The sequence below is a fragment of the Pseudorasbora parva genome, chromosome 4, assembly GCF_024679245.1.
Source record: "Pseudorasbora parva isolate DD20220531a chromosome 4, ASM2467924v1, whole genome shotgun sequence".
In the NCBI taxonomy this organism is placed as follows: Eukaryota; Metazoa; Chordata; class Actinopteri; order Cypriniformes; family Gobionidae; genus Pseudorasbora; species Pseudorasbora parva.
In genome coordinates this window covers 41,944,997-41,970,603 of record NC_090175.1, presented here as the reverse complement: position 1 = coordinate 41,970,603, position 25,607 = coordinate 41,944,997, and the positions used below count along the sequence as shown (strand labels likewise).

The following is a 25,607-nucleotide window of genomic DNA, read 5'->3' as shown; positions in this document are numbered from 1 at the left end:
TTAACTTAAAAAAGTAAGTAACCTGGTTGCCTTAAAATTGTGAGTTTATTGAAATTAAAACTTTGAGTTGATACAATGAAGGAAATTAGTTTAAGAAACTCAAAATATTATTGTATCTGAACCACATATAAAAATTTGATAAATCATAAAACATGCTATATTTGGCATGTTTCACTGCCTCATCAAAAATAAAACACACACAATTACCCAATATGCTTACAAAATCTTTTAATAATATTTTAATAAAGGTTGTCGAATCTCAAAAAATGTTCATTGTATTAACTCAAAATTTTAATTTCAATGAACTCAAAATTTTAAGGCAACCAGGTAACTTTTTTCCTAAATAATTGTTTACAGTGTTGAAAATTAAAGAGCAAGACCAAGCACTTAGTACAGCTGTTTTCAATGGCATCTTATAAACTTACGAGAATACTTTATTACTTGAAAGAAGTAAATATACATTAATGAGCACATATATTTTTGAAAGAACTAAGTGTTTTTAGCTAAGAATAAACTAAAAAAGTTACACAGTGTAGTTTTAAGGAAGGGGAAGCAGTGTCTTGAAATTAGAAGTTATTTAAAGTTCACATAGCAGTCATGTGTTATGCTGAAGAGTGAACTAGGAAGCTGTTGTACCAACTTTCAACCACTGCCAGATTATTATTCCCTGCAGTGGTGCTACTATAACTTTGCTGTATGGTGCTGCCTGATGTAGCCTGTCCCCTCTGCTTATAATGTTAATTTAAGATTACATTAACAGAGAACTTGAAATGCTGCTGCACAATAGAATTCAACTGCAGGGGGGGGCACAGGTCCAAAATTGCTTACATGGCCACACAGAATAGGCTATGTATTCTTTTGACTAGGACTTTGGGGCCATTTGAAGAAAATGAAAAATATAGTCAAGATGTAGGCCTACTAGATTTTTCTTCCCATCATTGGATAAATCTTAGTCCCATTTTAGAATCTCACCAGAACAAAGTATACTTTTTGCCCATCCAGTTTCATGAGTACAATGAACTCAGACAGGGATGGGCACAGCATCTTAAGGCTTCTCATCAGAATAAGAGATTGGTTTACGTAGACAAATAAAAAAGCAGTGCAGATCACCACAAATTCACGTGCGATACTTGTTTAAGCAAAGTTAAACGTAATTGCAAACAATCAGTTGACACCCTTGCAAACTTCTAGGCCAGAGGTCCCCAAAACTCGGTCCTGGAGGGCCACTGTCCTGCAGAGTTTAGCTCCAACCCCAATCAAACACACCTGAAACAGCTAATCAATGCCTTTATAGGACCTAATAAGACTGATTTGCTATTTCAGGTGTGTTTGATTGGAGTTGGAGCTAAACTCTGCAGAACAGTGGCCCTCCAGGACCGAGTTTGGGGACCCCTGGCCTAGGAGAGCAAAAGGACAGATAACCCAAGAGTTAATTGGTACCCTGGCCAGATTAAACATCATTAACCTAGAGTTAAAAATGACAAAAGATTTTTTTTACAAAATATTTGTGAAAAATTTACAAAAAAAAAAAAAAAAACAGCAAACAGCAAAGTCAGACAAAAGGTTTTATTTCACCAAAATTCTAAATCAGGGCAGATAACATTCTAGATGGATTTGGAGTTAGACATCCTCAGTGAAGAGTTGACTGGCTCGTCACAAACAATCATACTGTAGCAATGATCATGAAAAGCCATCCTTCAGGATGGTCTACTACAGAAGTTAAAACCATGAATATCCCACTCCAGCCTATGGCCGTAGTGACTGGTGGTTGGGAGACAACATCTTCTGACGGAAGTCCTCGACATCTTGCCCTTGGTGAAGATCTGAAGTTGATAATTTATGCCTCACATTGTTTCTCCTGTTCAATGGCTGCAGGAGGGGGAGAACCATTGAAGCAAAAAACAAAAACAAGTGTATGAGAACAAAAGAAACCAGCAATGTAAAAAATGCTGGCAGTAGGAACAACAATATCAGAAGGTAACAAGTGTGATGCATAACTCAAACTTACTCTCTTTGGTTGGAAGGGTGTTCTTCTCTTGGGTCTCTGTCTTCTTCAGCTTGGTCTTGTCAAACTGAGAGATCTCAGCGATATCTGGTTTGTCAGCCATTGTTTTACTTCAGTTTTTCTAAGGAAAAATAAATGGGATGAACATGAACTGCATATAAACTAAAGCACCCCCATAACAAATAAGTGCCCTTGTAAGCTTTAGCATGCAATGAAGTAAAATTCCAACCCTCACCTTACTGCAGAACAACCAAATGTAGGAGATACAAATCAGGCTTACTGATTTGACACTTATATTAGATTTAAACAATACAATCTGACCGCTAAATAACTGAGGCTCCGTTTAATTATTGTTGCAGGTGTAACTTGTTGACAATTTTGCTCTTTTATTTTCATTGGTTAATTGACCAACTGATTGATAGTTTTGCATGTTTTTCATTTCTGGGAATCCGCCATTGGGCTGACTCCCTGATCAGTGCCCTGATCTGATAGAGACGCACCCCAAAGCATAGCCTACCTAGAGTCTATGAGCAAATCTCAGATAAGACATCGATGGCATGCATTGTCACTCAGGCACAGCTGATCGCAGATCAGCAAATAAATGGCATTAGTTCAAGCCAATCAGAGCGCGAGATGCGCGCGGGCGTGTCGTGATACATGTGCGCGACGGAAGCGCGTGCACTTGCAGAATGACGTGATGCGAGGATTCTATTTTTATTATAAAATAACAGTTAGACACTTAGTCATCAGGTTGTCTGTATCACGGGATATTTTATCATCTCTTCACCGAGAGGTCATTCATAGCGGGTAAAACAATAATATAAATTGCTGCCTATTTGAACGTGATGTGGTTTGGAGGATGTAGCTCTTTTTGTTGTCAGCGACTGCTAAAGATGCTTCGTTATATTTATTGTCCAAACTAATCTTCCGACTGTATGAAATGATCTTATGTCTTTTTTTGTCATGTCACGCCTTGATATGAATTTTCATGAAAACCATAATTTGTGCCAAAATGTCATAATTTCTAAAGTATGCGGTGACTTGGATTCGCCGCTGCAGCTAAAGAAAGATACATAAAAATGTGTGTGTGACATGGATGGAAAAAATAATCCTTAGGCTATATAGAAATCCCTTTAATATAAAAATAATTATATTAAAATCAACTAGGCATATCTAATGTCTGTATTAATTCAACATAGGCTACTAGTCTAGTGGTTGTCGGGCTGTAACCCATAGGGGGCCTCAGCAAGCTTGCAAAGGGGCTGCATGATTTTTCTCCCCCATGAGCCAAATGCATTAAATGTACATAAAGCTGTTCATTTTTTCAAGTCTGTTTACTTGTATTTCAAATTCACTTTGAGAGTATCAGAAACATACACAAGCGTTCAAAAATTTGAGGTCGATGAGATTTTTTGTGTTTTTGAATGTAGTCTTTTATATTCTTTCATAAGGCTGCATTTATTTGATCAAAAACAATATAAACCTCAATATTATGAAATATATTTTTGTGTCACTGCCACTTTTGATTAACTGAATGCATTGCAGAATAAAAGTATTAATTATTTTTTTAAACAAACACGCCAACTTTTAAACAGTAGTGTATATCAGATGTAAAATTATTTATATATATTTATTAATTGTGAAAATAAAATGTGTGACCTGAGGCAAAAAGGCCTATGCAGGATATAAAGCAAAAGTAGTAGAGGTCTAATAATGAAAAATAATCTTCAGCTAAATTTTTATGGCATATAGATCACATTTTGTTTATGTATGCATAGTCAGTGTCATATTATGCTCATAATTCAGCACACAATTTGGTAATAAAACTCAAATGTGTGTACTATAAAATGAAGAAGGAATGGCTTTAACCAATTATGCAAAATATCTTATATTTTTCATATACATTATTGTCTTCACAGCTTATGCAATGCAATGTTTAAATTGTTACTTATTTTGGATAAATTGTTACTTATTTTGGATAAATGGTTGTTTTACCAACTGTTGATGACATTTTTTTTTTCTTTCATCAGAAGCACATTGTTTATGCAACAGATGATGTCATAGCCTATCTGATCTTTATTTTCAACTTTTGATTGTGTATCAATGAGGACCATGGCCTCTTCCGACCAAGACCACGAGTCACTGCAGAATCAGAACCACTATTTGTGTGGTTCTGTAGCAGCGTTCGCCAACATCGCCATCACGTATCCCATACACAAGGCGCTGTTCCGCCAGCAGTTGTTCGGAGTGTCGGCATGGGAAGCTGTGCGGCAGCTCCGAAGGGACGGTTTGCGCACACTGTACCGAGGCATCCTCCCACCGTTACTCCAAAAAAGCAGCACTATTGCAATTATGTTTGGACTCTATGAGGACTTCTCCAGGTTGCTGCGGCTAAACGCTCCTCATGCTCCCATCCTGGTAACGGACAGTATTGCAGCAGTCTTGGCTGGAACCGCTGAAGCAGTCTTGACACCGTTCGAGAGGGTCCAAACTTTACTGCAGGATCCACGTCATCATGGAAACTTTCAGAACACTGCACATATTTTCCGTGTTTTGCTTCAGCAACATGGCTTCTTAGAACTTTACCGTGGCCTTGTCCCGATCCTACTCAGAAATGGCCCTAGCAATGTTTTTTTCTTCGGTTTGCGTGGACCAATTAAGGAACTGCTCCCAAAGGCAGGGCAATTGATTAATGACTTTGTATGTGGGGGGATTCTGGGAGCGGCTCTTGGGGTGGTGTTTTACCCTCTGAATGTCATTAAGTCTCACGCACAAGTACAGATTGGAGGGGAGTTTCGGTCCTGCAGGGTGATATTGGCGACCGTTTTGAGAGAGAGGGATGGGAAGTTGAGCCGTCTGTTCCGAGGTGTGCATTTGAACTTCCAGAGATCTGTTTTCTCATGGGGAATCATAAATGCTGCATATGAACTATTACTGAAAATGCTCTGATTGAGATCAGAAAGAGCAAAAGGGGCATTAAACACCATCTAAGATGGAAAAAGGAGTGAAAATGAGTCTTCCTTACTTAATTCCTGCTGCTAAAGACATGTTGTGCAATTATGTTAAATTAAAGGGATAGTTCACCCAAGAATTTTTTTATTTATTCATCCTTGTGTCATTCCAAATCTGTGTGAACCTAAGGCTAACTGAAAGGGAAATTATTAATTTGATAATTTTTGAAGAAAAACGTTTTCTAAAATGTGATACACTGTACAAAAGTTGGGGTTGGCAAGATGTTTTAATGTTTAGTAAAAGAAGTGTCTTATGCTCACCCAGGCTGCATTTATTTGACCAAAAATAAATTAAACTGACTTTGAATATGTATTTATTAAACTGACTTTTCAGCATCATTACTCCAGTCTTCAGTATCACATGATCCTTTAGAAATCATTCAAATATGATGATTTGGTGCTCAAAAACATTTCCAATTATTCTCAATGTTTAAATGAAAAAATAACTTGAACTTGAATTTACTTAAAAACGCATAGTCAAGTGGTTCCACGCCACTTTATTGAGTAATTTTTTACAAATAGTAATTTAGTTATATGAACAAAAGAAATTCAAGTAAAGATGACCATTTCTTTGAGTAAATACAATCCATTTGAATTTGTCACTGTTACATAATTTGTATTTTTGCAGTTTACTTATTAATGTTATGTTAATGTTTAAAATTTTATGTTAGGATAATTTACCTTAACAAATTAACTATTTGCTCTACACAGGTAAGTGGAAATATTAAATAACTACAAGAACATTTTAAGAAACAAAATACAAAAATAATCCATTAGTCATACCCAGTTTAATTGAGGGCAGAAATTCTATCCCATAAATATGTACATATGAGTGTCCACAGCCTAAACACAGGTACCACTCTTCTGCATAATGGTAACCACAAAATTACAGAAACTCCTCTAAATGTCCAACATAACTGAACACTAAAATAAAATAACATCTTTCCTTTTGCTGAAAAACATATAAAAGGGCACTTTAATCCCTAAATTTACTTTCCTAATGCAGTCCCTTGCAAAGCATGCTGGGTACAGATCCACTGCCCAGTTTGTTTGTTTCACTCAGCAATGTTAAGTTGACCGAACGAACACATATTAAGTGAAACTGTCAATACTCATTATTAGTAGAAACAACTCAGTAAATTTAAGTAATGTGAAAAATATGATTTGAGTGCAAATAACAACAGTGAAAGTCGTTTTATTTTTTTGAGTGTTGAGAAAAGTGCTTTTTAATATTTTTGTGGAAACCTTGATACATTTGCAAATGGAATATTCTTCTGTAAATATGAAGAACCTTTTTTTATTGGTGTAAACGTTTTTTTATTAAACCTGTTGTAGCAATATGCATGTCTGTACTGTCTCTTTAATCAATTTAATGTATCCTTGCTAAGTAAAAATATTAATTTTCTTTCAAAAAGAAAATACGTTTGAATGGCATTTTCAAAACACTGAAAAAAAGTACTTTTATTATTAACAATCAGGCAGAACCCATAAAAGTTGTCCTGGCCAGGGAATGGTTTTAGAGAGAAAGAAATATAATTTTTCCTCAGAATGATCTTGCATGACACCGAAATTCATCTTTTGTGTTTCAAGGAAGGTTTGCAAAGAATTTTCATTTTCAGCTTAACTATCACTTTAATTCAGCATCTGACTAGATGATACATATATGCCTCAGATTGTATCACATTAGAAGAGTGTGTAGAGAGAGACATTGTTGACTTCAACTCAGATTTTCCTGTGATAACTTTCCCAGCATTCTGACTGTGGTCTTTTAACCACAAAGCATTCAAATCACTAAGTAGGCCTATGTCATTACTAGGGTGGGAATGAGCACAATTTACACTGCCACCATTTTTGGCCGCCGGCTTTATATAAAGTTTTGCTGAGTTAGCTTTGGTGCCGCCAAATGCTGTATACTCGTCACCATATGACGACTTGGGTTCCATTCCAAGCATTGATTAGTCATTTGGAAAGCAATAAACACCACAGTTTGGTGTTTGTGGTCGCTGCAGCTTTCATGTGGTAACAGAATCATCCCATCTGAGCCAGAATTCTTCAGGCTTTTAGTGCCTATTGAAGCTATAACGGGTTATTTCAATGACATAAGCAATGATTTTGGCCATGTTTGGTTTGTGTTTCTCATGCAATAAAAGCTTCTTTGAATCACTCCCAAATATATTTCGATTTTTAAGAAGGTGAGACCACAGATATCAGTTGATAATGGCAAGGTGCCAAGGTGCACTTTGGATGAAATCGGTTGTCTCTGTAAATGCAATTTGGAGCAGTTTTGTGGAATTAAGTTTTCACACACTATGTTGTCAATCTGTTCTGAACAGCAGTTTAAATGGTTTGTTTTAGTAAAGGGGTGTTTACAATACAGTATGCTCTATTCACTTCCATTTACACAACTGTTCAAAAGTTTGGGGTTGTTACAATATTTTTTAAATAAGTCTCTGTGGTAATGACAAAGCAGAATTTTCAGCAGCCATAACTCTGGTTTTCAGTGTCACACAGTTGAGGCTAGCTCAGGTAAAATTTCTTATTATCATTAATGTTAAAAATGTGTGCTGCATACTAAATTAATATGATTTGCAAACTCCTGCAGTCACTTTCAGCCAGGAGATGTCATCGGGTGGCATCCAACTTTCTTTGGATGTTTCAACTCTAAACAAAAGTCCTCTAGTTTGTGGGTCGGCAGTGATGTCCAGTCACTGCCCATCTTCTCCTGGCTTCCAGCTCAACTTTTCCTGCCTATTCCAAAGCCAAAAAGAGTATCTTTCTGCTGCCTCCACCAACCTACATGTTGCTGTTTCCATCTCCCTTTGTGCTATCCCTAAAGCTTTGAGCATCTTCCACAGACTGTGCAGGGAAACCCCTGCAACCAACCTCAATTGTAAATATATAGCAAGGCATTCCTCCCTTTGTTCCTGCATTTCTGGACCTGGTCCTGGTTGCTTTCCCCTCTGAGGCCTCCTCACATCCCTCTTCCTATGGGACTGTTAGCTCAATCATAATGATCCTTCTTCCCTCCTCAGACCAGATGGCCACGTCTGACCTTAGGGATGTTTTGACAACCTGGGGGAAAATATAGTTTCCTTCCCGGGTCCACCCTCATCTCCCATGATTGTTCTTCAAGGCTCTTCTTGGTCTTTTTGGAGGAGTGTGGTATCTCTCCCTCCCTGATGACCGGATAGATGGCACTGGTCTCTTATAGTGCTTTTTCCATCTCTCCTGCTCCAAGATCTCAGACAGTGCTTACACTGTAAAACAAATTCAGGTCTCCAATTGAAAATCTTTTAGTGACTGATCACTGATAAACTGCATCAATTCAGAGAAATTCAATTTGGCCAACTGAAAAATTGAGATGTGATCAGTAACTAGAAAATTTTCAATTGGAGACCTGACAATTTAGCCTAGAAATCTAGACGCACCCTATAGCGGCAGCAAATCTAATCTGCCGTGAGCATCGTCTAGCAACTCTCAATACACTTCTAAGCTGTAAACGGCAAACTCTGGTTGGGCCAATCACATCGTGTATAGAGTCGGTGGGCAGGGCTTAACATAATGATGGCCGAGGTGCTACTAATGACCGCGACTCTAGAAGACTTGGCGTTAAGCTTTTCTCTGAGAAACGGCACTAAAGTCATTCTTAAGAAGGGAAGATGTGTTCTGAGTTTTGCCGACCGGATACGGCAAAAGTTTAATCTTTCAACTAGTCACCTTCGTTGCTCTGGTTGGTTTTAACCATAGACTGTAAAAAAATATGGACGTAGTGTCCGTGATGTCACCCACAGGATTCCGATAAGCCGTTCTGAAGCTTAAAGTAGAGTCGAGCTGGGCGTTGCCATCTTGTGAGCGAGTCATCACGTGTCACTCCCGGATAACAATGGGCAAAAAGGCGGGATGTGCACGGAGCTGAGGTGACGCAATAACTATAGACGGCAGATAAATGGCTATCCACTTGTAACCACGCCCTTAATTATGCAGAACTTTAAGGCTTTATGTAACGTAAACGAATGAGTTATAAAAAAATTCACCCCCCTCACAGTTGTCATGAAGATCAAAATTAGCCTTATAAGCCAAAACCACAATTTGTTCCAGGCTGTAAACATGTTTTTTTCTGCTGTAAAGTTGAGAATTTTAACATGGGGCTCAATGAGATTCTGCTCCCTTCTGGAGCCTGCCTCTAGTAGCCAGCTAAGGAATTACAGATTACATTATTTCCTTATTGGCTTCAAGAGAGACCGCGGGAGGTTGCCGCTTGGTTTTAATGCTATCCAATTGCTTGCACGCTGAGCAGAGGGGGTTTGAAAGACAACCGTTTATCCCGCCCCTCAGATTGAGCCCTGTCAATGGTGAGTTTCCAGACCAAACATCTTGATGTGGATCTGGCTTGTCAGGCTACTGACATTTAGTTTTAAGGAAAAAGTACAGTTTTACATCCTGCCAGTATGTGCTCCAGGATGCCTTTTCCTCCAAAATGGCACACTGTATCCTCCCTCATTCGCCACCAGTACAAGTTTATTGGTGATGGAAGAGTATCATATAGTGATTGGAGCAGGTAAGAGATGTGAACAGGCTCCAGTCTCCAAAGTTCAGGCTACATGATCTTCCACTTTGGCAGGTCCCACTTTGTCCAGACTCCACGGCCTAAGCCCTTCATCCTGCAGATGTCGAACTTCTTGGATTTCATTTTTGCCCAAGCTGCCATCACCAAGTTCCTTTAGGATCCATCTAGCCTGTACATAGTTTGAAGTTGTTAAAAGTCATCCATTAAAACCTCTTATTGGAGGTTGACAAATGCCGGGCTCCATTACCGGCCTTCTGGATCCCTTTCCTGGTGCTGCATTCCCATTGTTGTGTTAATAAGATCATGGGGGATTGATCCATACACATTAAATCAAGCCAGACTACTGTAAAAGGACACCCATTTGTTCCAAACACCCAGAGAAGTCTGGGCTGCCACCCTTCTGAATTGATGTATCAACTTGCTCTTCACCATATAGTCATCTTTAGCTAAGAAAATATTTCCTTCAACACTCAAGAAAAAAAAAGTTTCTCAGAAGAGTCTGCTTCCTTTGGTAGGTGTTCCTCCACACTCTTCCAGGACAATGGGATGATGCATTGTGCCCATATTTGATGCAATAGTTTCTATAACCTGCAGAACATTGGACATCTCTTGCATACTTATAGTCTTAGAGCAGGTGCTGATCAGGCTTTATGTACATTTTCCTGGGCTTCTTTCCATTTTGGTTCATAGGTGTCAAACACTTTCAGTTCTTGGTGACCTTTTGCTTATGCACATAACGCCTGGCCGACAAAAGTGTGACTCTACTTTCTTATAGGGCTTGTCAACCTGCTGGATCTTGCTTGAATATCTTGGTGAATATATGGGTCCTTCGTATAAGGCTCGCTTGTGCTCCTTCTCCTTTCTCAATCTCTGAAACCTATCTACATGTCTCATGTTACTCAGGATAATATTTTTCTGACCACCCCCTTGTGCACTTATACTGCTCATCTTCAGTAAAGAAGATATAACTGATATAAAAAGAAAATGTGAGAATAAAGTATTTAATTTTGAACTTGGCAACATTTAAGCTAAAAAAACTTTATAAAACAACTGCATGTGAGAGATGAAATCTTTATAGACATTAATATGTACCCATTTTATACAATTTAGGAGATTATACAATGAACATAGCAACTATCCCTTTAAATCAAGTTATTTTTTATATATTCATGTTCTAATCTAAGTAGATGAAATGTTGTTCATGTGTCAGTTTACATTTGTTGATAACATTGTTTTACTCACGTTTACAAATGAACATGTTTTAAGCCTTTTCCCATCATCTCCTGACCTGTTTGTTAATGCCTGATATTGTCATCTTAAGCTATTCTAAATGTACTGTAGATCTGTTTAATGCAAATATTTGTTTGTGTGTGTGTGTGTGTGTGTGTGTGTGTGTGTGTGTGTGTGTGTGTGTGTGTGTGTGTGTGTGTGTGTGTGTGTGTGTGTGTGTGTGTGTGTGTGTGTGTGTGTGTGTGTGTGTGCGCATGTGTGTGAGACTGTGATGTTAAGTGTAAAGTAAAGACTTTGTATTGTTTTTTGTGTTTCTATTTAAGATTAAAATAAAATCTTATATTGAATGCAATGTGAAGGGCTACTTATAATCATCCAATGTTATTCTGTAATTAAGATGTTTTACATTTTAAATAATATTAACCCTAGTTGTCACTTCATTGATATGCTCAAAGAGAGACATGCCCTTCCGTCACATAAAAGGACATACATTTTTGCATGCTGCATAATTTCTTCAGAATTTACATATGGCCTATATTAAATAACTAGCCTACAGCAAGTAAACACATGCTTATTAGTTTAAAGACAATTATATTTCTTTTTACTCAAGTCATTAGGCCTACTATGTGTACAAGGCATTTACAGCATCTTCGTCTGACTTTCTCTGGGCTGTTTGCATTTTTGCAGCGCTGAAATAACCCTTGTTTTGATGGAGAGTGCACAAACAACAGTCTCCAACAGGGGGCGACGATAGCTTGTCTTAACTGAGAAACAGTTCGCACACACACACACACACACACACACACACACACACACACATACACGCGTTGAGCTGGAAGGTAAGTTGTTTTTCAAAAGAGAAAAAGTGTAATTTTCATAGCTTAACATACAGTGACGACAGCTAGGCCCATAACTAGGCCTCTTTATGTTGAATTGCCTAAAAACTATAAGGCAGCGGCTATTTGCACTAAGTGCACATAGATGCTATTAACACTAACCCTGCGTCCCAATCAGCTCCCTAGTTCACTAGTCAGGGCACTGATCAGGACATAAGTCAATGGGCTGACTCCCTGATCAGTGCCCTGACAACTGAACTAGGGAGCTGATTGAGACGCACCCTAAGTGTAAATAGCAACTAGATTCTATATACACTCGGTGAAAAGAACATATTTTCTTAGCGATTATTGCTATTTACACTAAGTAAAAATAGCTTTGCATGCTATTTATTTAGTAAAATAATTATATATTCTATTTACACCATATAAACGAAGCGGTTATTTGGAATAGGCCTATTGTGTAGATTGTAATTGCATGCAATTTATACTTCACAGGATGCAATAATAGAGTGTAAATTATTATATTTAAATATTTTATATTAAATGGAAGCCACCTTAAAGGTAAAAATAAACAAATATATAACATAATAAAAGCCCTCCCTACACCTGCCCCTATAACCCTACCCAATAAATGCTTTTATTATTATTAAACATTTCCCTAGGCACTTTATTTTTTCACTTTAAAACATTTTCTTAATTTTTATTGAGAGTAAATGCCTATGTGATGGGAAAAGGGATAAGTGTGAACTGCAAAAGGCGGACTTGAACCCGAGATCTTTAAAGCCTTACAACTTAGGCTACTGATTGCGCAGCTAAAGACGTTGAAAAATGCATGTTTTTTAAATATTTAGTTTGGCTCAACCAGACATTGTTAGGCGGAGCTAGTGTGAATAATGCTTGCCAAGGGACGCTATTTGCACTTGGTGTGAACAGACCCTCCAAAACGGGCCCTTATAAACACTGTTCTTTTTGCGGCACTATGAAAACATTGCTTGTTTCATTGGAAACCATTAGTGTGTTCAAGCCAAATTTTATAATAATTACAACTGTAGCTACTTGTATCATGTGACTGCTGTACCACTTGACTGCTGCAGATTAATTTAGGCATTGTGTTGCCAAAGAAACGCATAATAACCATACCTATAGCTTCTGTAGTTGATAACTGCAATGTCTGCTATTGAATATATCTTTACATTTACATAGTGAGACTTGAGGCCTTGTTCAATCTACTGCAATGACAGCATTTGATAAAAATGATTTGTACTTTGTTTTGTCATCAGACTCTAAAATTCCCAGCAGTAATATCACATTGCCCATTGTTGTTACCGTCCGCACACAGACCCACACTCCCCTTTATCACAGTACCTACGTATCAGTCAGATTTTCATATCAAATAAAAACATCCACATGTTCACATTGCAAGGCTGAAAATACCCACACACGCCTTTGTGTTTGATGATCTCACAACACATTGTTTGAAGTGCACAGTTCTCTCATGCAGTGTGGTCTGCAGAGCTACTGTCTCTGTAAAGATGAATGGACTGCTTCATCACTCTTTGATAGCATTAGCTATTAGCCCTGCCTTTGATTAGTACAATGACATTAGCCTCCTACGTCCACGTTGTTACAGATACAAGTGGGTAATAAATATGAAACCTCCATCACAGAAGCACAAACAGAGACTTATGAAGTACTGCAGGGTGCTTATTTACACATTTTTAAATGCAAGACAATAAAAGTTGGTTAAGATGCTAATTAAGCACAATGCTATTCCTATTAATAGCAAACAAAACCAGAATAATAAGGAATAGTGTTACCAGTGAAGAATAAAATGTTGTTGTTGTTGTTTTTTAAATTTTTGCATTTTATTGTGAATGCATATGAATTCTGCCTCCACTCCCACAATGGAAATGGTATATGAGTCATTCTACAATTTAGGGTACATTTAATTTCTATTGATAATCATTAGTATATTTTTTTGAGAAACAAGAACTATTTTCTTGAGAAAATTGCATTGATATTTTATGCATCCTGTTTCAGTTAGCTTGAAATTGCTTTGATGTCTCTTAAAATGACAGTGTCCCAATTGACTAGGTCTTCAAAACGACTTTCTTTCTTCTGCGGAACTCAAAATAAGATATTTTGAAGAATGTTGATAACAAAATTATTTAGGTTATACAGTGGAAGTCAATGGGAAAACGTTACTTTTGGTTGCTGACATTCTTCAAAGAATGAAAAAGAACGCCATGAGTAAATTATGACTTTTTTTGAAGGAAGATATTTGGAAGAATGTTTGAATCTAAGCAGATTTTGAGCCCCATTGACTACCATAGTTTTTTTTCCCCCCTACTATGGTAGTCAATGGGGCTCAAAATCTGCTTATATACAAACATTCTTCCAAATATCTTCCTTTGTGTTCAACAGAAGAAAGAAATTCATGCAGGTTTGGAACAACTTGAGGGAGAGCATGGTGACAGAATTTGCATTTTTGGGTGAACTAACCCTTTAACATATAATTTTGGTAATTGAATAATATGCAAAAACGCTGATTTTTAATAAAAAAAGAATGGATATCTGCAAAAATACAAATCTTAAATACAATTGTATATATGGCAAACGGATGAAAGAACAATAAATACGTTACATGAATTGCAGCCTTTAAATGTCTATAGCGTAAAATAATGTATTTTGCCTTTTGTGAAGTGTACCCCAGTTATAGAAAGAGCCATATGCATATTAGCGACAGTAATGTAACATGGGCGATCCCTGCTCTTTGCCATGCACATATGAAATGAGCCTTCAGAGGGTGTGGTGGGCATCTAACAACCTCCACATCTCTGAAGCCCTTAGGAATGAAGGCATCTCTCTCTCTCTTTCTTCATCAATCAGTTCTACTGTGTCTGCAGCCCCTTTTTTGTATCTCCACCCCTTCTCTCTTTCTCTCTCACTTTCTCTCCCAATTGATGGATTTGCGGTGTAGTTAAAACACATGCAAATGAGACAGCTGGCATCACACAAACCATGTGACCTGTCAAGGTGGGGGTGGGTTCAAAGACATGCTGCAGCAGGGAACCCTCTTTACACACATGCATGCACCCTCCCTCGCTAGCTCCCTGGAATAATCCCTCCACCTCCTCCATGCCACCTTTTTGTGCTTTTTTTCCTCTCTCTGTATTAATCTGACAGAAATAAAAGGAGTGGTAATGATAACCAAACTAAGTCTGAGACCTTCACCTGATTTATGTTCTTCCTTAGTGCAAATGTTTGCTCATGCATGAAGCTAATCACATATGTGCACTTGAAAGTGGCCGTGCTCACACATGCACGTATGCCTGCACAAACAGGCCCTGTGTGTGTATGTGTGTATGTGCATGTGAGAGTTTGACAGGATCAACAGCAGGTATCCAGCAGTAGGTCTGCTACAGAAAGACTGCCAGCTCGCACACATTCCAGCAGACTGCCCAGGCCTTGTGAAAACTCGCTGTGTCTCTCTCTGGCTCCAGATGATGGGTGGTTTTGCTTATGGCGATAAGAAGGGAATACATATTACATAATAATTAATATTAATAATTATTCATTAATAATGAAATAATTTAATATATTTATAATTGTTTATATAATTTATCTATCTTTAATCAAATATGCAATTATTAAATTATCTATATTTCAACTGTAGACACTTACATTTTGAGGTATAAAATTATTAAATCGTACATTTTTTTACCATTTATGGATTTGAGGATAAATTAGTTGACAATACGCAAGGAGGCAGCTATAAATAAATTATACAGTATATATATACGCTAGCAGACAGCGTATATACATATATATATATATATATATATATATATATATATATATATATATATATATATATGTATATACGCTGTCTGCTAGCGTATTGTTAACTCACTTATCACTTAGATATTTAGTCATCCACCAATTGTGCAATTTCTCGTTTTCATCAAATATGCGTACAGAATGTTACACAAATCCTGAAAATCACATTGTCTGATTTTTAAAGAATTTATTTGCAAATGATGGTGGAAAATAAGTATTGTCAATAACAAAAGTTCATCTCAATACTGTTTAATATACCCTTTGTTGGCAATGACAGAGGTCAAACGTTTTTTTGTAAGTCACCACAAGGTTTTTACACACTGTCCCTGGTAGTTTGGCCCATTCCTCGATGCAGATCTATAGAGCCGTGATGTTTTGGGGCTGTCACTGGGCAACACAGATTTTCAAAGATTTTCTATGGGGTTGAGATCTGGAGAATGGCTAGGCCACTCCATGAACTTGAAATGCTTCTTACGAAGTAGGCGTGTGCACGAATATTAGAAAAGTCGAATATTCGATCTGTAATTAATATTCGAAAGTTAAAAATACTATTCTAATTTTACTGCGTTGATTTGCTGGCTGTAAATGCAGTGAATCCATGAGAAATCCCTCTAAATCTCGCAGTTATAACTAAATCCACTGGGTGCAATGTGGAGCGTGTTAATAAGTGGAGTGTATTTTGATCACATAATGTTGTCGTCTGCCTCGCCTCGCAATGTTTGGAATTACTGACAATTGATAATGATCTTACAGAATTGAGTTACTTTTGATTAAATTAATTAATGGTATTATGATAACTTGTATAATGATGAGTTATCATAATATCCCCAGAACAACGAGATGCCTAATGAGGAAAAAGCATCACTGCGTTCACAAGTGCGGGTAAGCACATCTGTAACGTTACTCCGAGAGAGGGCGAGATTACTTATGTTAGCAAAATGATCCCGAGACAAATGCTTGCTTTTAGTTTCATCGAGGGTTTAAGAACAGAAAACACAGAGTGCTTCACTTAAACTTCATTTAACTGTTATCTTTGTCTCTGCAACGTCTGTCAGTGGCCTGTTTTCTTACCCAATAATAATATCATCATCCAATAATATTATCGTTTCTCTCAACATGAAAATGAGAAACAATACAAACACGACAACCATATACCGTCAGCGTGTTGTATACATTGCCTAATCATAAGCTTGTTCAGAAATGGTGACGACATGTTGATAAAAAAAAAGTTTTCCAAAATACCTCTATACAAATATTTGAATATTTGATTTTTACGAGCCCAAATATTTGAATACAATATTTTGGGAAAATGCCCATCCCTATTATGAAGCCACTCCTTCATTGCCCAGGCGGTGTGTTTGGGATCATTGTCATGCTGAAAGACTCAGCCACGTTTCATCTTCAATGCCCTTGCTGATGGAAGGAGGTTTTTACTCAAAATCTCACAATGCATGGCCCAATTGATTCTTTCCTTTACACAGATTAGTGGTCCTGGTCCCTTTGCAGAAAACAGCCCCAAAGCATGATGTTTCCACCTCCATGCTTCACAGTAGGTATGGTGCAAATCAGCATTCGTTCTCTTGAAAACATAAATAAAAAAATAAAAAAAATAAACTTTTACCAAAAAGTTCTATTTTGGTTTCATCTGACATTCTTCCAATCTTCTTCTGGATCATCCAAATGCTCTGTAGCAAACTTCAGACAGGCCAGGAAATGTTCTGGCTTAAGTACCCCCTTGCATCTGGCACTGCTGGGTTTGATTCCTTTACAGTGTAGTGTGTCACCGATGGTAGCCTTTGTTACTTTGGTCCTAGCTCTCTGCAGGTCATTCACTAGGTCTCCCGTGTGGTTCTGGGATTCTTGCTCATCGTTCTTGTGATCTTTTTGACCTCACGGGGTGAGATCTTGCATAGAGCCCCAGATCGAGGGAGATTATCAATGGTCTTGTATGTCTTCCATTTTCTAATAATTGCTCCCATAGTTAATTTCTTTTTTTACCTATTGCAGATTTAGTCTTCCAAGAAAAATCCTTAAAAATCAGACATGTGATTTTCTGGATTTTTTTACTCGTTCTGTCTCTCATAGTTGAAGTGTACCTATGAAGAAAATTAAAGGCCTCTCTCATCTTTTTAAGTGGAAGAACTGGTGGCTGACTAAATACTTTTTTGCCTCACTGTGTGTGTGTGTGTGTGTGTGTGTGTGTGTGTGTGTGTGTGTGTGTGTGTGTGTGTGTGTGTGTGTGTGTGTGTGTGTGTGTGTGTGTGTGTGTGTGTGTGTGTGTGTGTGTGTGTGTGTGTGTGTGTGTGTGTGTGTGTGTGTGTGTGGTGTGAGAGTGTGAGAGAGAGAGAGAGAGAGAGAGAGAGAGAGAGAGAGAGAGAGAGAGAGAGAGAGAGAGAGAGAGAGAGAGAGAGAGAGAGAGAGAGAGAGAGAGAGAGAGAGAGCCTGGACCACAAAACCAGTCATAAGGGTCATTTTATTTCAATGATTTAAATTAAATCATCTGAAATATGAATAAATATACTGAATAAAATGTGTTTGGATAAGATCATTTTTGGTCGAGATACAACTTTAAAAAAAAATCTAGAATCTAAATCGCCTTCGAAGTTGTCCAAATGAAATCCTTAGCATGGCATATTAATACTAATAATGTATTTTTTAAAATATATTTATGGTATAAATTTACAAAATATTACAAGGCTAGAAGCTTTGGAGCAGGGTTTAAACTGTTTTATAATGGTGTGGACAGGAAGAAAAATGGAGTTGGAGTGATCCTAAAGGAGTAGTTTGTGAAGAATGTTCTGGAGGTAAAGAGAGTGTCAGATAGGTTGATGAGTCTGAAGCTGGATTTTGAAGGTGTGATGTTGAATGTTGTTAGTGCCTATGCTCCACAAGTAGGTTGTAAGTAAGATCAGAAAGACAGATTCAGAGGAAGAGGAAGAAGTGGGACAGTGAGAGGACAGAGGAAGGTAGAGAGGAATAGGGTGAGGCAGCGTGAGGTTAAGATAGAGGTGGCAAAGGCCAAACAGAAAGAGTATGAGGACACGTATGCAAGGTTAGATAGTAAGGAGTTGAGAGGGATGTGTATCGGTTGGCGAGGCAGAGGGATAGAGAAGGAAAGGATGTGCAGCAGGTTAGAGTGATTAAAGATAGGAGATGGAAATGTTTTGACAGGTGACAGGAGGGTGAGGGAAAGATGGAAGGAGTACTTTGAGGAACTGATGAATGAGGAAAATGACAGGGAGAGAAGAGTTGTAGAGGCAAATATTGTTGACCAGGAAGTAGAAAGTATTAGCAAGGGTGAAGTTAGGAGAGGTTTAAAGAGGATGAAGAGAGGAAAGGCAGTTGGTCCTGATGAAATACCAGTGGAGGTGTGGAAGTGTCTAGGAGAAATGGCAGTAGAGTTTTTAACTAGGTTGTTCAACAAGGTTTTAGAGAGTGAGATGATGCCTGAGGAATTGAGGAGAAGTGTTTTGGTGCCGATTTTTAAGAACAAGGGAGATGTGCAGAGTTGTGGAAACTATAGAGGTATTAAGCTGATGAGCCATACAATGAAGTTGTGGGAAAGAGCCGTGGAAGCAACGCTAAGGGGAGAAGTGGACATTTGTGAGCAGCAGTATGGTTTCATACCAAAAAAGAGCACTACAGATGCATTATTTGCTTTGAGAATGTTAATGGATGTTTGGACATGTTCAGAGGAGGGAGAGTGAATACATCGGTAAAAGGATGCTGAGGTTAGAGCTGCCAGGCGGGAGGTCAAGAGGAAGACCAAAGAGGAGGTTTATGGATGTAGTGAAGGAGGACATGAAGGTAGTCGGTCTGAGAGAAGAGGATACATAGGATAGGAATAGATGGAGGCAGATGATTCGCTGTGGCGACCCCTGAAGGGAACAGCCGAAAGAAGAAGAAGAAGAACATGGTCTTTACTTAATATCCTTATGATTTTCTGGCATAAAAGAAAAATGGATCATTTTGACCCATACAATGTATTGTTGCCTATTGCTACAAATATACCCGTGCGACTTATGACTGGATTTGTGGTCCAAGGTCACATATATAATTAGAATTCATAATATATACAGTAAATATATATATATATTTTTTAATAACGTTTTTATTCAAAAAAATGTGATCAATACAAACAAGTATTAAATTATTCATTTTTAAACATATTGTATGGATTTGAGGATAAGAGACATTAATTATACTTCTGATTTAATGAGTTGACAATATGCTAGCTGGCGCTTCAGCTCTTTGAGTGACGCTTCTTCACAATGAATTAATGAGCAGATAAAATCAAATATGTATTTTTCCTGAATAACAAAAATGATAAAGCCATCTTATATGCGCCATGAGGTCTGGGACGCAAGCTTCTGCTTCTGCTGCTTCTAATTAAAAAGACACAATGATTAATTATTGTCATTTTTGCTTTGTAGATACATTTGCTGCCTCATGAAAAAAAAAAACCTTTGTTTCATTGCCTCTGATCCTCAAAATCACAGAAAAAAAGAACAAACAATAATAGAGCACAAAAATGACATTGTGTTTCAAGTTAATCAATTAATGAATGTATACAGAGTCTTGACTGTTTAAAACAAAAACACATGCTGTTTGTATAAGCCAACACTATTCATACCTAGTTTTACTATATTTTATTTATATGGCCTTATATTTTCACATCTCCCATTATAAAGGCCAGGAAATTATGTAACAGGAAAGACACAACTTAATTCTTGAATAATGTTGAATGAAGTGCCAAAACTAAAAACGTGGCAAAGAGAATTCTAAATAAACTCATGAAGAAGCTTCCTTCCCTGAGAGAATGCCAAAATGGATGGTTGTTATTTTGGTTCTGGCTATTTTCATGAGTTGATGATGAATGGAAACATAAGGACGGGGTTATGTTTTACTCATGTGGTTAGAAGAGATCAACTTGGCAATATTTTCCAATGGTTTAAGGTGTAAAGCAGATACTGCAGATGTGTTGTCGTTTGTAGATGCTGTGCGTTTCTCAAGATTTCAAGATCTCTCTTAAGAAGTAGCTGTGTTAAAGGTCCGAGCAACTGGTTTTCGACTACCTGCTCAAAGAAACATTTGATTAATTTGTATTATATTATATTATAATATAATAAATGCAGTCCTTTGCGCTCACCTCTAGGTCCAAAATCTCTCATGTAGCAGTTAGTGCAGTATGGCTTCTCATCGTGCTGCATAGAGATAAAAAAGTGAAAATCTGAATATGGTACTCTTTCCGTCAACAACTACTTTGCATTCTGCTTATTATCAGTGTAACCCGTCAATGCATGTTAATATCAGTTTACAGTGTTTGGTATTATTTTTGCTTTTTAAAAGACAACATAAACAACATATGATAAAGTGAATATATGTATACCTCAGCATGCTGACCAGGTGTTAGCTGTCTTTTACACTTGTGACACTTCAAACATAAAGGGTGATAATCCCGTCCCAATGACCTCCTCTTCTCACCTGCATGAATCAAAGGTCAAAGGTTAATCAATCAGCCAGGTACTTTTACTGAAGCTGGGTTTATGCTGCCTTTGTGTGCTATCAGAATTATCGTAAATAGCTTTAAAAATTGGCCCCACTTTATATTAGGTGGCCATGTACTTCCATCAAAAAATACGTACAATGCACTTCTTGTGTTCATATTGTATTGAAAAACACTTTTGCTGATATTGAGGGGAGATACGGATAAAGTTAGGGTCAGGTGTGGTGGTATGGTAAGTTTAAGAGTACACTGTAAAAAACAAAAAGCATGTTTCAAAATGAAGATGTTCTAGTGACTGATCACATCTACATTTTTCAGTTGGCCAAATTTCATTTCTGTGAATTGATGGAATTTAATTCACAGAAATACAATTTGGCCATCTCAAAAAATTAGATGTGATCAGTCACTAGAAAATTGGAGACGTGAATTGTTATTAATTTTTTCAGTGTAAGGTTAAGTGTAAGGGTCCAAAAAGGTTCAACAATGTGATTATAAATGTAACACGATAAAAAAAAAAATCATGTCTCCAATTGAAAATTTTCTAGTGACTACATTTTTTTAATTAGCCAAATTGAAATTCTGTGAATTAAATTGATTAAATCAATTAACAGAAATTCAATTTGGCCAACTGAAAAATTTAGATTTCCTAGTGATACGCTTTAGCCTGACAAGTCAGGCCCACATCAAGATGTTTGGTCTGGAAACTATTGACAGGGCTCAATCTGAGGGGCGGGATAAACGGTTGTCTTTCAAACTCCTTTGTTCTTTTCTGTCATCATTATTGCCCCGCCCACTGACTCTATACACGATGTGATTGGCCCGGCAAGAGTTAGGCGATTACAGCTCAGAAGGGTATTGAGAGTTGCTATCTCGCGGGCAGATTAGATTTGCTGCCGCTAGGGTGCGTTTAGATTTCTAGGCTAGATACGCTTAATCATTTGATACAATGCGCTTATTGTGTACTTACATTTTAAAAATTACCTGTGTAATTTTTTTTTTTTTTTACATTTATGCATTTGGTAGACGCTTTTATCCAAAGCGACTTACATTGCATTCAAGGTACACATTTTACCTTATTGTCAATTCTTGTTTTCCCTGGAAATCGAACCCATGGCGTTGCTAGCGCCTACTGCTACATGCTCTACTGGTTGAGCTATAGGAAAGCCTATAGACTTTCGTTTGCGTATAGTTCGCTTGCGTATAGTTTGACCTATAGGAAAGCCTGAGAGCTATAGGAAGTAATTACATCTGTAATTCATTTCTGCACTGTAAAAAAAAAAAAAAAAAATCATGTCTCCAATTGAAAAATGTATAGTGACTGATTTGTTCATCACATGAACAATTGAAGACACGAACGCCCTCTTAAGCGACAAGCTCGTAATCACTTCAGACGTCAAAGAGTCAAGAGGAGCTGTTGGGATAAATAATAATAATAATAATAATAATAATAATAATAATAATAATAATAATAATAATAATAATAATAATAGATTTTATTTATAATGCACTTTTCATTCTGAAGATGTGTGCAGTGGTTTGTTTGTGAATTAAACCGAAATAAAACATGTTTTCATTAAACCTAATAAATGAGTAAATTAGAATCAGCGTTATTTTAGTACTATTCATATACTATTTATATTGATTACGATTTTGAACTAGTTTATATTTTTATATTTTTAATTAGAGTAATTTTATTTTGTGCATTTGTAATTTTTATTATTTTATGTATTATTATTACCTATTCAACTTTATTTTTACCAATTAATTTAGTACTTCAACTTGTTTTTTTCCTTCTAATATTTATGTTCGATTTTTTCAACCAGGGTTCTTAATAGTTTTAGATTTGAAAATGTTTTTACGGTCATACCCAACATAAATGAACCCAATAATGTATATTTAGTCTTATCATATTTTCTCTTTCAATCTCTTTTTATGACTTAAAAATTGATAACATTTATTTCCTTAATGCATTTTCCTGGTCTTATTACGTGGCTCATATTGGTGCATGTTGTTTGAAAGAACAAATTGTTTGTGTTTTTAAGTTTGAGTCAAATTATTCTTGCTCATCCAAGAAGATTTTGGACTTGCCCTATTTGTATGGTTATAACGTTTATTTATAGACTTGCCTCACAGACGTCTATTGAAAAGTGTATAAATACATCTTTCCTTTTTACACACTGAAGGATGTCAAAACTATTCTATGTTGTAAATAATAATAATAATAATAATAATAATAATAATAATAATAATAATAATAATAATTCTGTTAGTTTTAACCTCACACTGCAATTAAAATGGTGGTTATTCCGAGTGTGAATCTTAGATTCCACTTCCATCTTGGATTGATTTCTCAATCATTTTGGATTGCATTCACATTCTCAGTTCTGTGTTGATATATTACCCTTTCATTACCCTTTCATGTGGGCCCAGCACCAGCCCTCCTACTGAAACCTTGACCTTATGCACATGAAACCTCTAGGTTGAACCAGGATCAGAACATCAGCTACCAACATCTTGGTCAGCTTTTCTCTTCCTGGCAGAATCAACACATGCCTGCAGTCAACCTCAATAACTGAAGGAGCTTTTTCTTCAGTCTTGATGCTGAAAGCTGACTGGCAGCTTCAGGATTTGGTCTAAATTCTCCTCTTTCTTCAAGTGTCCATAGGTTTCTGCATTGCTATCTGCCAATTTAAACAGTCAAAACTCTCTCGCTCTGGCCTATTCCACTTCCTGCCACAGGCAGACACTTTCTGTACGTCATGTCGCTTATGGCGGTTAGGACTGCAGGCTGATTAACTCAACACAAATGCATATACAGATAAGGCTTACGTGCACATTGTTCCACAACAACTAGATTGTTTAATCTTGCATAAAAGTAGACGCAACTTTCAACTTAGCATTTAGCGTGCTCTCCGATGGCCTTTTTACAATGCTCTACTGTTAATATAAAACGTTACCACACAACTAGACATGAAAAAAACACAACTTGGGCACAATATAATCCATAAACTATTAAATACCTCAACAGCAAGTGAGAATAATGGGCACACAGAAGCGCAAAACAGGCTGATGTGAAATGTTTGCAGCTAAACACATTGCATGCAGCATCTTTATGCTTTACATTGACGTTTATCACTGCTGATAAGTACATACATACTATCTCAAAATCATCTCAATCAGTGTTTTAGCATGGTAAAGATGGGTCCCTCCAGTCCCAGATGCCACTCACCAAAATAAACAGGTTTCCCACATATAGGACAGAAGCTCACCATGGTTCTCTAATGGTAGCGGATCTCTAATGGTTTTGATGCACAAGATGTTTGAGATGCAGGAAATGTGTGAGCGTCTCAACTGTGACAGTCTCTCGTACAGCAGAGGATGTGGCAAGAAGTGCAGTGACAGGAAGCAAGAAATGATTTCAAAAGAAAATATGCTCAACAATGTGAACAGTCATAAGACAGAGAGGAGGAAACCGTTGGTCAGAAGTGTGTGTGGGTGCTGTGATATGATGAGTCTGTCATAAGAGGTTTGGACTTAAGTCAGTCTTGCCGTTTTAAAGAGATTTCATTCACACTTCTGCTGTGGTCAGTTGTTGCGGTTTGAAATCAAGGATGATGTCTAGGGCCGTGTGAGGTCATCAGACTTGTCGGAGTCTGTTATGAAATGAAAGCTTGTGGGTTGTTTGCTGGATGCGAGTCAAAGAAAAAAAACTGCAGAGACTGAGAGGGACAGATAGAACGAGAGAGACACAGATGTCAGCCGCTCAGATTTCATGTGTTGTCATGGTCGCCGCTTCTCAACCCCTCGATCTGTCCGCTCTCGTTTTTTCATCCTCTTTCTCTCCATCTGAGAGATTAAAAAGCTCCAGTGTGGGAGAACGGGAGTTTAGGAGTAACCCAAAACTGCTGCCGAGCACACACACACACACACACACACACACACACACACACACACACACACACACACACACACACACACACACACACACACACACACACACACACACACACACACACACAGAGCGATGACATCACCAAAAGGCGCTTGTTTGGATGTGCACAGAAAGCCGTGAGAAGGAGAATCATTGTGCCGAGACTGAGAGTGTGTTTTGTGTATGTGTGTGTTAGATATAAAGAATGAATAAGAGTCTGGCTCGAGAAGCAATGCACTATTGCCCTCGGTTTAGCATGATTTATACACATACACACAACTCCTCCACAATGCATGCATTGGGTGGGAAAACACATAAGACTTCATTTGAATTGGACGAGCTTTGTTATGGTCTAAACAGTTCAATCTGGAATTCCTGCATATCATTTCTTCTAAATAAATGCTGTGGGTTCAACCCATGGTTGGGTCAAATGTGGGCAAACCCAACAGTTGGGTTCAGGGGTGTAAATTTCCGTTGTGGGGGGGACAATAAACATAATATTTCTCAAGAGCAATTTTTGAAGGGGACACAAATAACACTGCCAAAATCATACTTATGAAAAAAAAAAAAAAAAAAAATTTACAAATCCGCCATACATTATAGTTTTCCTTTTTAATCCGATTAGAGAAATACCACGTTTTATTTTGTCACCATACTTGATCGTTCAACTACTTGTGTAAC

The 25,607-nt window shown here is 37.4% G+C and overlaps 3 protein-coding genes across 3 annotated transcripts; 1 reads left to right on the top strand and 2 right to left on the bottom strand.

Moving 5' to 3' along the window:
* Positions 1-1,552: 1,552 nt before the first annotated feature.
* LOC137074080 (thymosin beta-b) lies at positions 1,553-2,507 on the bottom strand. The gene is made up of 3 exons (XM_067442776.1): positions 2,241-2,507; positions 2,009-2,126; positions 1,553-1,869 (listed from the first exon to the last, which is right to left on the bottom strand). Exons 2-3 carry the CDS (start codon positions 2,106-2,108, stop codon positions 1,838-1,840), a joined length of 132 nt encoding a protein of 43 aa, XP_067298877.1. The 5' UTR covers positions 2,109-2,126; positions 2,241-2,507; the 3' UTR covers positions 1,553-1,837.
* A 118-nt stretch (positions 2,508-2,625) lies between these two features.
* Positions 2,626-6,258, top strand: slc25a51a (solute carrier family 25 member 51a). Its single transcript, XM_067442775.1, has 2 exons — positions 2,626-2,812; positions 4,036-6,258. The coding sequence occupies exon 2, from the start codon at positions 4,109-4,111 to the stop codon at positions 4,952-4,954; it is 846 nt and encodes a 281-aa protein (XP_067298876.1). The 5' UTR covers positions 2,626-2,812; positions 4,036-4,108; the 3' UTR covers positions 4,955-6,258.
* Positions 6,259-19,586: 13,328 nt separating this feature from the next.
* zgc:195282 (uncharacterized protein LOC100192223 homolog) lies at positions 19,587-24,353 on the bottom strand. The gene is made up of 4 exons (XM_067442774.1): positions 24,225-24,353; positions 20,879-20,973; positions 20,639-20,693; positions 19,587-20,564 (listed from the first exon to the last, which is right to left on the bottom strand). Exons 1-4 carry the CDS (start codon positions 24,265-24,267, stop codon positions 20,518-20,520), a joined length of 240 nt encoding a protein of 79 aa, XP_067298875.1. The 5' UTR covers positions 24,268-24,353; the 3' UTR covers positions 19,587-20,517.
* Between the last annotated feature and the right edge of the window lie 1,254 nt (positions 24,354-25,607).

Excerpts from the sequence above, each read along its gene's own strand:
- LOC137074080 (XM_067442776.1), bottom strand. The coding sequence starts at position 2,108 with ATGGCTGACAAACCAGATATCGCTGAGATCTCTCAGTTTGACAAGACC. Across the intron at positions 1,870-2,008 it reads CACCCTTCCAACCAAAGAGA|CCATTGAACAGGAGAAACAA; the intron begins GTAAGTTTGAGT and ends CCCCTCCTGCAG.
- slc25a51a (XM_067442775.1), top strand. The coding sequence starts at position 4,109 with ATGAGGACCATGGCCTCTTCCGACCAAGACCACGAGTCACTGCAGAAT.
- zgc:195282 (XM_067442774.1), bottom strand. The coding sequence starts at position 24,267 with ATGGTGAGCTTCTGTCCTATATGTGGGAAACCTGTTTATTTTG. Across the intron at positions 20,974-24,224 it reads TGGGAAACCTGTTTATTTTG|GTGAGAAGAGGAGGTCATTG; the intron begins GTGAGTGGCATC and ends TGATTCATGCAG. Across the intron at positions 20,694-20,878 it reads CACCTGGTCAGCATGCTGAG|CACGATGAGAAGCCATACTG; the intron begins GTATACATATAT and ends ATCTCTATGCAG.